A 14,386-nucleotide genomic window follows, 5' to 3' on the forward strand; every position below is an offset into this window, starting at 1 on the left:
GTTAAGATATATATGTAGGATATATACAGGATATATCCCAAAATATGTGTAGAATATGGACAGAATATATCCAAGTGTATACATAGGATATATACTTCAATTTTCCTTGGCTTCATCTCTCGAATATATCTAAAAAGCACAGCCTGAGATATATGTTGGATATATACAGGATAAATCAAAGTATACATAACGTATATATTATGTATACATCATATATATACGTACTTCAATCGTCTTTGGCCTTATAGCTCGGATATATCTGGACAGTATAGGCTGCGATATACGTAAGATATATACAGAATAAATCCAAGTATATATTCTGTTTATACCTCGAGAAATAGACAAAATATATCCTAAGATATATGTAGAATATATATTTCAATTGTCTTTGGTCTTATTGCTCGGATGTGTTTGGACAGCCAAGGTTGAGATATATACTTGAATATAATCTTACTATTATTGCAGTGTAATTATTAAAAAATAATTAAGAATATATTTCTTTGGATTAATTATTATTGAAATTGAACATGAATAAATTTTAAAATAAATTCAAGGATAATTTTTTATGTTTCTAGAGATTAATTGTTAATATTATTAATTAAAAAGTATTATAAGTAGTTTTATCATTAAAATAATATAAAATTTGCTATAGAGAATTATTGCGTTAATAATAAACAATAAAGTTAAGTTCTTAAATAAATGTCATACATTTATTATAGTTATTAATATTTTTTACTTATGTTGAACTTGAAGTTGATTGTTGTTTATCAGCGTTCTCTATTAATTTTTGAGCTTTCTAGAAAAGAAATTATGTAATTATTATTATAAATTTTATAATTATTATTGTGATGTGAAAATCACATTTTTATTTTAAAAATACGTACTAGCTTCTGCTGTTTAACTTCACTTCTTAGTTTTCCGCATTTATTATTTACTGCAGTTCCAAATGGGCCATCCTTAAAATCGTTGTGCCTCTCTTGAACTGCTTCTGCAATGTATATAGTATCATAATTATGAATTTTTAAATTAGATTTCAATTTTTCTCATCGAGTATAATTTTATATGGATAAATTTTTAATCAATGGTGTAAAAAAAAAATTTATAATAAATAATATTGTCATATAATACTTGTGGTCTAAAATATATAGATTAGAGAGGAAATATTTCTATTCAAATATCAAAGTAGCGTCAATATTTAATAAATATAAAATAAATTTTTTCAATCATAATTTAAGAAATTTTAAATTTGCAACTTAAAAAATCTTAAAATTGACTAAATTCATTCAAGTCAAAAATTATGTTAGGCAGAATTTATTTATTATTTATTTTAATTGTATTTATATACCTTATCAACTAAACATAAAATTTCAATTATTTATTGAGCTCTTCAATTGAAAGCAATTTAATTCAAAATAGAATTTAAAACTATCAGTACAAAAATAATAAAATGAAAATTTAAAATTAGCTTTAAAAAGTTAATTTAAAGTTTCTACTTGATAAGTTTACAGTTTTTACACTTATAAAAAAATAAATATGTCGATTGAAATATTATACGGTACCTTTAATTACTTTTAAAATATTCTCATCAAGTGCATCGTACTTTTTTTCTTTGTTTTCTGTATTTTTAGATGCGCCACCTTTATAGTTACTTTTTAAAAGAACTTCCAAAGGGAAAACTGATGTAAGTAATGATGCTGTCATAGCTGCGAAAGAATTTTTATTTTTCGCATCGTTCCACTGATCGCGAGTAATCCATACACCCGACCCTTCATGACCAAGTTCTTTCTATATTAATAAAAAAGAAATCGTTTATTTTCAAATTAATTTTAAAGCAGCTAATAATAAATATATATGTATATGTACCATCTTCGGTGATGATTTCATTACTTTTTGTTTTTTAGAGTCTTTACAACTGGATGACACTGATGCTTTAGGATGTTTTTTTTTACTTGATTCCTCTGAAAAAAATTAAAATGATATTAATAACGTAACGGTTAATTTTATAAATTTATATAATTACCTTTTCTTAAATCATCTTTACTTGAATGTCCTTCTGCAAATTTTGATTTTGATGTTGGTACATGGGAGCTTCTATTATTTTCAGGGCGTTTCTAAGTGATAAATAAATTTTAATAAAATATTATATTATGTTATTTTAATTTTACTTACAGCATCAGATGGGGTCTCTAATACTTCAACTTCTTCTTCATTTTGGACATCACCCTCATTACTGTCTGAAAACCGTAACTTTTTTTTTGGATTTTCAAGCTCCTTTATTTCCTCAACGTCATCTTCATCAGAAATTTGTTCCAATACTTCAACTGGTTTTATAGATGGACCAGGAGATTTGATTCCCTCAAGAGCATCCAACTTTTTTCTAAAGTTTTAATCGATTCTAAAATAATTAAATATCATCATTTATCATTAAGAATTTTATGTTGCAAAAGTTATTATTGTATATTGTTAATTTATAATTATCCTAACAAAAAAAGTTCTTACTAGATACATCAACCACAATGGCTTCGTAGCAGTTCCAGCCACCAAGTGGCATTTTAATAGTATCATGCCATTCAATGACATATACTGTCTGTGGATCATGATTCTCTTCAAAATAGGTATCCAAATTAAAATCTTTTATGTGACGTACATCAATTCCTGCAGTCATTTTTTTGTTATCATTTCCACCGACCCATTTAACCAATGCCCACCACTTTGCCCTGAACAAAAAATTTTTTTATCTGTTAATTTTTAAACAACATAAATATGTAAACAAAAAATCAATATAACATTAATGTGAGCAGTCACTTGATCATTTTTTTGTTATTTAACAAAAAAATTTTTCTTGAAAATTATTTATAAAAATTGCATTTTTTTAATTTCTACATAAGTCAATTTTTCTTCCTACTTTTTTTTTACCATCATTAATTTGTTTAAAAAATTTTAAATATTAATAAATATCCGCTAAATTAATTTTCATTAAAACATTTAATGAAGAAAAAAAAACGAAAGTTAAATTAATAAATTTAAATTCATAAGTGTAAAATTTAAAGGTTAAATGGCATTTTTATTTTTTATTAATTCTAAAACTATAACAATTAAAAATAATTAAGTTTATTTATACCTTTTTCATTGTTCATTGTTACCAGTAATAAAATTTCCTCTAGATTTTCAATATCTTTTGTCGTATCAAAACGTGAAACCTCTGAATCGAGTAGCAGCTTAACAATCATTCGGTGTTAAACGGAAAAGCTTCTGTTTAACGTTACGGCCGCCATTTTTATCTCCATTTTGGCGGCAAACTGAGACAATGCATCCATAAAACAGTAAGTTATTATATTTACAAAAGTTTAATTTTACGTAACGCTGATTTACAAAAATGTTAATTTTAATTTTATTTTAATAATTACGCTAGAAAATTAAGTTTTAATAAATCAATCAGTATGTCACTTTACTGAGCTAAAGTATAAGTTGGTACTCAATTACCAACTGTTTCACTCACTAAAATTCTACCTTATCAACTGTTAAATATTATTACTCGTTTAATTTTTTTTTGTTTTTTATTCCATCTCCAGCTCGGATAATTGAAATATTTTATTCTATCTTATTTTTAATTTATAGTCAATCTTTCAGATTATTTTTGTGTATACAAAAAAAGTCAATATTTAATTTATCATTTATTCTATCTGAATTACTTTAGAGTATAAATTACTTCTTTTAAGATCTATGCTTATACCGATGTTACACTCTTCTAGACCTTTTATTTAAGAACTTACATCATTTTTTCATATATTTAAATATATTATATATATGTATATGATGTATATATGAAAAATATATCAATGTGCATGTGGGTACTCAAATGAAAGCTCTTGACGATTGTAACATCAGGATGAGCTTATTTCTTTGAAAATGTAATGTTAATAATTATATAAGAACTGACATTGCTATCTTGTCAACTAATGATATTTTTAAAGATATAAGCTTGCCTCGAATGTACACTCCTCGAGACCTGTCTTTTAAGTACCCACATCAATTTTTCATATATTTATATATATATATATATATATATATATATATATATATATATATATATATATATATATATATATACATGAAAAATATATCAAAATGCATGTAAATATTCAAATGAAAGCTCAGCTGCCCAATTTCAAAACATATTAGTTGACAATTTTAAGATTTTAAAAAATTTTTCTTATTAAAAAAAGTTTGCACACCTAATTGATAAAAATTTGATTTATGAATATAAAATACTTGAATATAAATATTTTTAAGAAAAAATACTTAAAATTAAGGTCAAAAAGTTGTAATATATGCAGCAATACTAAAAAAAATTCGGTATAACAATTGTGCTTTTACTTTATTTTAAAATTGGGCAGCCGAGTTCTAGATAAGTGTTACATTGAGACGAGCTCATATCTGTAAAAACGTCAATAGTTAAAAAAGTACAGTGCAATTCAACAAAAATAATAATTTAATAAATAGTTAATAAATTTGCAAAGATGTGATTTTTGCGATAATTTTATTAGTTTTATTACGTCAACATTTCAAATTTGTTAGGATGAACACAAGCAATGTTCCTTTCTTGATTTAGATAATTTATGATTCTTACTTTTTGTTGGATTAATTTTGCGTCGATCGCAGCCAGAGGTTGAGAAGTATCTTGTATATCTGTCAGTATCAGATGTTCTAATTTAACATTCGGCATAAATTTTCCTCTACATTTGGGTAAGTATCTTCAGAGAGCGTAACATTCTTTTTCTCCGTTACGATAAGCCAGCAAAAAAATATCTATTTCAAAAATTTCTTTATTTAAAAGTAACACTGAAAAATTATTTCGTTTTTGAACTCTTGTGTATGCTCTGCTGTGTATTACTTCATTATTTATAATTATTCTTTTGAAATATTGAACATCAGTATCATTATCGACTTCAATATTGAGGCGCCTCAACGCCAAACTGTGGTTGGTTGGTATTTGCGTTGATAATCCTTTTCCTATCATTTTTATTTCACCAATTTTCATAGAATAATTAGAATATCTTTTTTTATTTATGACTTTTTTCAAAAATTTCCGTTGGCGTGTTGTTAAATGATACTCAAAACACTTTTCTAATTTATGAAGTGCTATCGCACTTCGTAAACTTTCCAGAATTTGCAGATCAGCTGAATTTGAGTTTTTGACCAATTTTTTCAGCAATTGATGGAAATTTTCGTAACAAAATGCACTGTGAGTCCACAAGGGACCCCAATTAAGCACACTTTCCGGCAAATGTGTAAGGAGATGGACGTTAAAGGAAACATGTTCGGGTCCGTAAAGCGTTTCAACATCTACGACAAATTGAAAAAAACATTGTTGAGCATAATATACTTCTGTTTTAAATACAGAGGTCTTAAGAAGTATTGATATTGCTTCAACTAGAAGACTCCAATGTTTTAGGTATTGTGGTGGTAAATATGTTTTTAAGCTGGGTAAGCTATAAAATAATAGCCATATCACCAACTCATGGGCCTTGAGATGTAATCTATCAGAAATCTTCCGTGGGGTTCTGGAGATATCAGATGATGGTCTTATCGATGTAATAAAAAAATCAATGTCATTTATGACGTTACCAAGATAAAATGGTTTATCGTGGTATTGAGAGTCAAACCATAATTTTAAAAACTGTCGACAAACTCCAAGAGGAACACAATGCATCCAGTCCACGGCAAGATTCTTAATTATGTCGAAATCTGGTACACCAAATAATACCGAACGACCTTTGATACCTTTTTCTTGACTGTCAGCATGCGTTGCTGTTTCTATATGTGATCGTAAACCTTCGCCAAATGCATTTCCATGAGCATCTATTGGATATACCCAAACATGTCCAGCTCCCTTTGAAATTTCTTCACCTGGATGCTTACAGAGTCCACAGCCATATTCCCCTCGAAATGTTTTCGAACATCTTAAATTTGGTCGTTCTACGGAATCACAAACCCCGACTAAAACTCTGACTTTTTTATTATATACATATCCATTAAAGGTATAAGTTACTCCTTCATTGGCTAACTTCTGACATTCTTCTACAAAAGGTGTTGAATAATTATTCATATCAGGTTTTTTCTGGCCCAAGCAAATGCTAGCTAGCGTAATGTGTTGTTTTCTCTCTTGAGGAGGCAGCTCGTTAATTGTCCACAATACCGGAGTGATTGAAGTTTGGGAGCTTTTAAATAAAAGCGTACCATCGACACTAAAATTGAGAGACAATGAATCTTCGGTAGAACGATGTAAATTGTACAACTTTCCGTCCATTATGTCTTCAATAGCGTAGGAACATTTTTTTTCCCGTTCTACCGGGTATAATAATTTTTCATGATGTTGAACACAAAAATCTTGTAGCTGTCGACTTAAAGGAGAGTATAAAAAAAACTTTGGTGACTGTTTGTTTGTTTTTAGCAGAATATCAACATTACATCCTTGACATTTTAAAGTTGATTCTTCTTCCGTTATGACTTTTACGCCGATATATAAACCACAAGTTGGACACAAATAATGAATTTCAAAAGGGTATGAATAGCTGTCAATTATTTTCTTGAAGTGATACAATGTATTATAATTTAAGGATTCATCGGATAAAGCATCTACTAATTCAGTAATTAACTGAACAGATTCGTTATCTAAATTTTTTTTAATTTTAACAGAAAGGATTAGTAAAGTCCGTATCAACATACTCTCGGGGTAGGTAATTTTGCTAGAAACTTGATGGACTTCATAAGCGCATGCGTTTTCATTGTCATCAAAATTTATTTGAGAGTCAACAGTGATTTCTCTTTGGATACGTTCATCCAGATCATCATCACTATCCAAAAAGTAATCCGATAGTTCTGTGTCACTACTTTCAGAATCATCACATTCAGAGTAGTCTTCATTTGAATCGTACATCTGTAAAAATAATTTACATTAATTTTATTGCAATCACTTTAGAAATTAAAACGGAAATTAAGTGCAATATATTACAAAAATTCCTTGAGACACAGAAGAATCACTGACATTGCCAGAGACCTCTGGGCTGAAATCTCTGATAGTTGGTAAATGAGTAGATTCCATACTGCTAATTGAACTTGATTCATGATCAGAATCATATTGACAGAACTACATAAAATAAACATAAATAAATAATTGTGATTGATAATCATAAAACATAGACTTTTATGCTATGAATTAATCAGTCCAAAATTGGATAATGGATAATAATGTCACCTACGGGAGGTAAATTGTTTGATGGTCCATGCTCCGAATCATCGCCGTCTTGATTACTTGGATTACTCAAATTGACAATGCAATATTAATAATTAATTTATCAATAATTGATTAATTATTATAATAATAATGTAATAATAGAATAAATCGATGCACAAACACTATTTGATTCATTAAAATTAGTAATTAAGAAAAAAAAATACTTACGAATCAGACTCAGATGTTGATAGTCTTCGCCTTTTCGATCTCCAATAACGTACAGTTCTCTTTGGAACTAATACAGAACTACCAGGCATAAGATACTGTTTATATGACCCGCGTTGATTACGATCCATAATTAAAAACAATAATTACTTACAATTAAAAAATAATAAATAAAGTGTTCTATATAAAACACTTAAAAAATAATAGTATGATTATTATATTGTAAACATAAAATTAAACGAGTAATAATATTTAACAGTTGATAAGGTAGAATTTTAGTGAGTGAAACAGTTGGTAATTGAGTACCAACTTATACTTTAGCTCAGTAAAGTGACATACTGATTGATTTATTAAAACTTAATTTTCTAGCGTAATTATTAAAATAAAATTAAAATTAACATTTTTGTAAATCAGCGTTACGTAAAATTAAACTTTTGTAAATATAATAACTTACTGTTTTATGGATGCATTGTCTCAGTTTGCCGCCAAAATGGAGATAAAAATGGCGGCCGTAACGTTAAACAGAAGCTTTTCCGTTTAACACCGAATGATTGTTAAGCTGCTACTCGATTCAGAGGTTTCACGTTTTGATACGACAAAAGATATTGAAAATCTAGAGGAAATTTTATTACTGGTAACAATGAACAATGAAAAAAGGTATAAATAAACTTAATTATTTTTAATTGTTATAGTTTTAGAATTAATAAAAAAATAAAAAATGCCATTTAACCTTTAAATTTTACACTTATGAATTTAAATTTATTAATTTAACTTTCGTTTTTTTTTCTTCATTAAATGTTTTAATGAAAATTAATTTAGCGGATATTTATTAATATTTAAAATTTTTTAAACAAATTAATGATGGTAAAAAAAAGTAGGAAGAAAAATTGACTTATGTAGAAATTAAAAAAAATGCAATTTTTTATAAATAATTTTCCAAGAAAAATTTTTTTGTTAAATAACAAAAAAATGATCAAGTGACTGCTCACATTAATGTTATATTGATTTTTTGTTTACATATTTATGTTGTTTAAAAATTAACAGATAAAAAAATTTTTTGTTCAGGGCAAAGTGGTGGGCATTGGTTAAATGGGTCGGTGGAAATGATAACAAAAAAATGACTGCAGGAATTGATGTACGTCACATAAAAGATTTTAATTTGGATACCTATTTTGAAGAGAATCATGATCCACAGACAGTATATGTCATTGAATGGCATGATACTATTAAAATGCCACTTGGTGGCTGGAACTGCTACGAAGCCATTGTGGTTGATGTATCTAGTAAGAACTTTTTTTGTTAGGATAATTATAAATTAACAATATACAATAATAACTTTTGCAACATAAAATTCTTAATGATAAATGATGATATTTAATTATTTTAGAATCGATTAAAACTTTAGAAAAAAAGTTGGATGCTCTTGAGGGAATCAAATCTCCTGGTCCATCTATAAAACCAGTTGAAGTATTGGAACAAATTTCTGATGAAGATGACGTTGAGGAAATAAAGGAGCTTGAAAATCCAAAAAAAAAGTTACGGTTTTCAGACAGTAATGAGGGTGATGTCCAAAATGAAGAAGAAGTTGAAGTATTAGAGACCCCATCTGATGCTGTAAGTAAAATTAAAATAACATAATATAATATTTTATTAAAATTTATTTATCACTTAGAAACGCCCTGAAAATAATAGAAGCTCCCATGTACCAACATCAAAATCAAAATTTGCAGAAGGACATTCAAGTAAAGATGATTTAAGAAAAGGTAATTATATAAATTTATAAAATTAACCGTTACGTTATTAATATCATTTTAATTTTTTTCAGAGGAATCAAGTAAAAAAAAACATCCTAAAGCATCAGTGTCATCCAGTTGTAAAGACTCTAAAAAACAAAAAGTAATGAAATCATCACCGAAGATGGTACATATACATATATATTTATTATTAGCTGCTTTAAAATTAATTTGAAAATAAACGATTTCTTTTTTATTAATATAGAAAGAACTTGGTCATGAAGGGTCGGGTGTATGGATTACTCGCGATCAGTGGAACGATGCGAAAAATAAAAATTCTTTCGCAGCTATGACAGCATCATTACTTACATCAGTTTTCCCTTTGGAAGTTCTTTTAAAAGTAACTATAAAGGTGGCGCATCTAAAAATACAGAAAACAAAAAAAAAAAGTACGATGCACTTGATGAGAATATTTTAAAAGTAATTAAAGGTACCGTATAATATTTCAATCGACATATTTATTTTTTTATAAGTGTAAAAACTGTAAACTTATCAAGTAGAAACTTTAAATTAACTTTTTAAAGCTAATTTTAAATTTTCATTTTATTATTTTTGTACTGATAGTTTTAAATTCTATTTTGAATTAAATTGCTTTCAATTGAAGAGCTCAATAAATAATTGAAATTTTATGTTTAGTTGATAAGGTATATAAATACAATTAAAATAAATAATAAATAAATTCTGCCTAACATAATTTTTGACTTGAATGAATTTAGTCAATTTTAAGATTTTTAAGTTGCAAATTTAAAATTTCTTAAATTATGATTGAAAAAATTTATTTTATATTTATTAAATATTGACGCTACTTTGATATTTGAATAGAAATATTTCCTCTCTAATCTATATATTTTAGACCACAAGTATTATATGACAATATTATTTATTATAAATTTTTTTACACCATTGATTAAAAATTTATCCATATAAAATTATACTCGATGAGAAAAATTGAAATCTAATTTAAAAATTCATAATTATGATACTATATACATTGCAGAAGCAGTTCAAGAGAGGCACAACGATTTTAAGGATGGCCCATTTGGAACTGCAGTAAATAATAAATGCGGAAAACTAAGAAGTGAAGTTAAACAGCAGAAGCTAGTACGTATTTTTAAAATAAAAATGTGATTTTCACATCACAATAATAATTATAAAATTTATAATAATAATTACATAATTTCTTTTCTAGAAAGCTCAAAAATTAATAGAGAACGCTGATAAAAAACAATCAACTTCAAGTTCAACATAAGTAAAAAATATTAATAACTATAATAAATGTATGACATTTATTTAAGAACTTAACTTTATTGTTTATTATTAACGCAATAATTCTCTATAGCAAATTTTATATTATTTTAATGATAAAACTACTTATAATACTTTTTAATTAATAATATTAACAATTAATCTCTAGAAACATAAAAAATTATCCTTGAATTTATTTTAAAATTTATTCATGTTCAATTTCAATAATAATTAATCCAAAGAAATATATTCTTAATTATTTTTTAATAATTACACTGCAATAATAGTAAGATTATATTCAAGTATATATCTCAACCTTGGCTGTCCAAACACATCCGAGCAATAAGACCAAAGACAATTGAAATATATATTCTACATATATCTTAGGATATATTTTGTCTATTTCTCGAGGTATAAACAGAATATATACTTGGATTTATTCTGTATATATCTTACGTATATCGCAGCCTATACTGTCCAGATATATCCGAGCTATAAGGCCAAAGACGATTGAAGTACGTATATATATGATGTATACATAATATATACGTTATGTATACTTTGATTTATCCTGTATATATCCAACATATATCTCAGGCTGTGCTTTTAGATATATTCGAGAGATGAAGCCAAGGAAAATTGAAGTATATATCCTATGTATACACTTGGATATATTCTGTCCATATTCTACACATATTTTGGGATATATCCTGTATATATCCTACATATATATCTTAACATATATCTCAGTATATATCTTAGAATATATCTCAGATATATCCGACATATATCTCAGGCTGAGCTTTTTAGATATATCCGAGCAATGAGGCTAAGGAAAATTGAAGTATATATATATATATATATATATATATATATATATATATATATATATCCTTTGTATGCACTTGGATATATCCTGTACATATTCTACACATATCTTGGAATATATCTTATATATATGCTGCATATATAATATATGTCCTCGACTGCATGCAGCGGTATACATCCCAGTATATATCCTAGGATATATATCTTAACCTATATCTCAGTATATATCTTAGTATATATCTAAGATATATCCTAGTATATACACATAATGGTATTCATGCTGATATATATACCAGGATATATACTGTTTCATCATATATCTTTCCGGCAAAATTGAGTATATCCTGGTATATATCCCGGAATATATACCAGGATATATTCTGAAGAGATATATCCCTGGATATATATTTTTTCCGTGGGGGGAGGTAAATCATAATTGAAATTATTGTTTCTTAAATTGTCGTCTTCATCTTCGTCTTCATCAAAAATTTGTTCCTCTTCTTCTTCTTCCTCTTCTACTCCATTTTTGTCTAAATTTTCAACTCTTATATCACGTTCAGTAGTATGGACATTTCTATATTCAATTATAACTTCTTCTCTTTATTCACGTACATTCTCTGGATTTAGATGTTCATTATCTACACCATTAAAGTCTTCATTGATACTTGCAGAATCATTTTCTGCTCTGATATTATTAACTCTTCGGTGAGTCAGTTGATTTTGAGTCTAAAAACAAATATTATCATTTAATTGTATGAAAATAAACAGAATTTATAGAATTTAGTTAATATTAAATAAATTTATATTTTCTCTACTTGAACTATGATTAAAAATTGCATAATTAATAAAGTATTTATATAAAGTATTTTATCAGACAAGAAATGAAGACATAGCATACCTCCAGCTATACTCTAAGTGTCAACTTACTTGATTCTCGATATTATTATGTGTTAGATTATTTATTTGTCTTGTATCTTCTGCATTTTGAAACTGTGCAACTCTCTCTAAATTGATTTCATTATCGTTTAAATTATTTTCATTTTCATGAATGATTTCATCGTCCCTTTGATTCAATGGAAGATTTTCGACCTGAAAAATTATTTCAATGCTATTAAAAACATTCAACAAAATAATTGAACGGTCGTTTTGTTAAACGTAAATACAATTGTATGATTTTTATGCAATGAACAGTAATAAATGATTTTTAGAAACATTTATACACTTTAAATTAATTTGTTGATGAATATATAAAAACTTATAAATATTTACTTACTTCATTTTGATTATTATTTGGGTGGGGAGCATTATTGACAGTTCGAATACTATTAAGTTAGTCCCTTTTTCTCCGTTTGGATAAATCATGAAAATTTTTGTTAAACATTGTCACTTGCAATAAAGTATCGTAAGAATCCTTATTTACAATTAATAACAGTAAATTGCAACTAAATGTGTATTTCAACTTGTTATTTATATATTTTATCAATTATTTTTTATATCATATAATGTACTTGATATTTATTTCATTAATCATAAGGTTATGTTTATAACATTTACAAGCATTTATTTACAAATACCACACACATTCACTTGTGCATAGATAAAAATTCCGACTGGAACGCCACCAACCGTTATGAAGTCCAATTATCAAATAACTTAATAGTATTGGTCGATAAATCGAATAACTTTTAGTTTTCTAATTTCCCGCTTATTTTTAGCCAATCACAAAATTCTCTGTAAATACTCATGGAATATAACGGAAATCAATCATGGCGAAATAAACAATTGTAAAGAAGTCGATGAACGGTCATTCTGCACACATTATTGTGACTGTATAATGCTTACTGCTTGACTTTGTTTATAATCTTAAGATTTGCAAAATAACGGCTTTATTAATTATGCCTCCAAAGAAGGATAAGTTGAAAGAACCAATGTATGCTCTGATATGGTTCATGAGTACACGTGAAAGATACGTAATTGAAACAAACAAGCTACCAAAAACTCGGCGGAAGAAAGGTAATATTGTTAAAATTCTGTGGGAGGACCCGAATACTCAAATAAGCCAAAGATACGAAGTAAAAATTCTAGAATTAGATAGAAAGTATGGATAATTCATAATTGCATATATTTGAGGTTAAGTTTAGCTACAGTGTAAGTTTTAATAATATATTATTAGACATATGAAATTTGAAAAAAGTGAAAAATTGATTGCATCAATTCATATAATTTTTTTAATTTTATTCTTTTCATTTTTATAAATCATATTTGAATAATTTTATGCAGATGATAAAATAAAGCTAGAGAATATCGTACTAGACGAAGATGACAACGTATGTGACGAGAGTACGAAAGTATTTTATAGATCTGTGTTGGATAAAAAAGACAGTTGCAAGAAGAAGCAAAAAAAGACAATACTACAAACAAATTTCAAAAAAATAGCCTTGCCCATAAAATAGCTCATAAGACGCCATTATTTGATCTTACGGGAAAAATCTCGAATCAGGAGGCTGGCACTTCTAAACGTAATGACAATGACACATTGCAGCATCATGGAACGAATGCTAAAAATGTTGCAAACAATAACTTATCTTTAATAGAATTAAGTCCCGTATCAACAGAAAAAATTCAGTTGAAAATAACTGAAAATGTAATATCAGAATAAAAAATATCAAATATAAATACTACTGACACTGCAGAAGTTCCTCATATTCAATGTACAAAGACTTCTAGTAAAAATGCAGAACTTTCTACTTGTGTGAATGAAAAAAATTGCAGCAATCATAATACAGAATATATGGAAAGCCTTGTAAACCCAGAAGTATCTGTTTCAGACGATGCTGATATCGGAGCTTTGCACACATTTTTACCTGTAACAGGTGAAGTATAAATATTTTGCACCTTTTTCAAAATACAGAATTTATTTAATATAAATTAATTAACTGACATTGAGATAAAATAAATATTCAGTTGTGAATTCAAATTAGAGTTGATTAGTGTTTTCATAAATCACAATAATATTAATATACAGAATAATTTAGCATTAATAAAAATAATTTAATTG

General features: G+C 26.8%; 2 protein-coding genes and 1 long non-coding RNA gene across 3 annotated transcripts; 1 reads left to right on the forward strand and 2 right to left on the reverse strand.

Annotated features, from left to right (window-relative positions):
- Positions 1–504: 504 nt before the first annotated feature.
- On the reverse strand, positions 505–3,778 carry LOC141527415 (uncharacterized). Its single transcript, XM_074242895.1, has 7 exons — positions 3,774–3,778; positions 2,170–2,377; positions 2,021–2,111; positions 1,864–1,958; positions 1,560–1,785; positions 885–988; positions 505–796 (listed from the first exon to the last, which is right to left on the reverse strand). The coding sequence occupies exons 1-7, from the start codon at positions 3,776–3,778 to the stop codon at positions 737–739; spliced, it is 789 nt and encodes a 262-aa protein (XP_074098996.1). The 3' UTR covers positions 505–736.
- Positions 3,779–4,250: 472 nt separating this feature from the next.
- Positions 4,251–7,833, reverse strand: LOC141527241 (uncharacterized). Its single transcript, XM_074242613.1, has 2 exons — positions 7,016–7,833; positions 4,251–6,940 (listed from the first exon to the last, which is right to left on the reverse strand). Exons 1-2 carry the CDS (start codon positions 7,103–7,105, stop codon positions 4,757–4,759), a joined length of 2,274 nt encoding a protein of 757 aa, XP_074098714.1. The 5' UTR covers positions 7,106–7,833; the 3' UTR covers positions 4,251–4,756.
- A 1,786-nt stretch (positions 7,834–9,619) lies between these two features.
- LOC141527783 (uncharacterized) lies at positions 9,620–10,637 on the forward strand. The gene is made up of 3 exons (XR_012479251.1): positions 9,620–9,685; positions 10,253–10,356; positions 10,445–10,637. It is a non-coding gene; the product is annotated as an uncharacterized LOC141527783 (long non-coding RNA).
- The last annotated feature ends 3,749 nt before the right edge of the window (positions 10,638–14,386 follow it).

The sequence above is a fragment of the Cotesia typhae genome, unplaced genomic scaffold (genome assembly GCF_013202065.1).
Source record: "Cotesia typhae breed Kobodo isofemale line unplaced genomic scaffold, CoteBio_Ctyphae contig_4, whole genome shotgun sequence".
In the NCBI taxonomy this organism is placed as follows: domain Eukaryota; kingdom Metazoa; phylum Arthropoda; class Insecta; order Hymenoptera; family Braconidae; genus Cotesia; species Cotesia typhae.

Bases quoted from the DNA above. Each gene is read 5' to 3' on its own strand.
- LOC141527241 (XM_074242613.1), bottom strand. From the start codon at position 7,105: ATGGAATCTACTCATTTACCAACTATCAGAGATTTCAGCCCAGAGGTC. The intron at 6,941-7,015 runs GTAATATATTGC...TTATTTTTACAG, and splicing joins CTGTGTCTCAAGGAATTTTT to ATGTACGATTCAAATGAAGA.
- LOC141527415 (XM_074242895.1), bottom strand. The intron at 1,786-1,863 runs GTACATATACAT...TTATTAATATAG, and splicing joins TGAAATCATCACCGAAGATG to AAAGAACTTGGTCATGAAGG. The intron at 989-1,559 runs GTACCGTATAAT...TATACATTGCAG, and splicing joins TATTTTAAAAGTAATTAAAG to AAGCAGTTCAAGAGAGGCAC.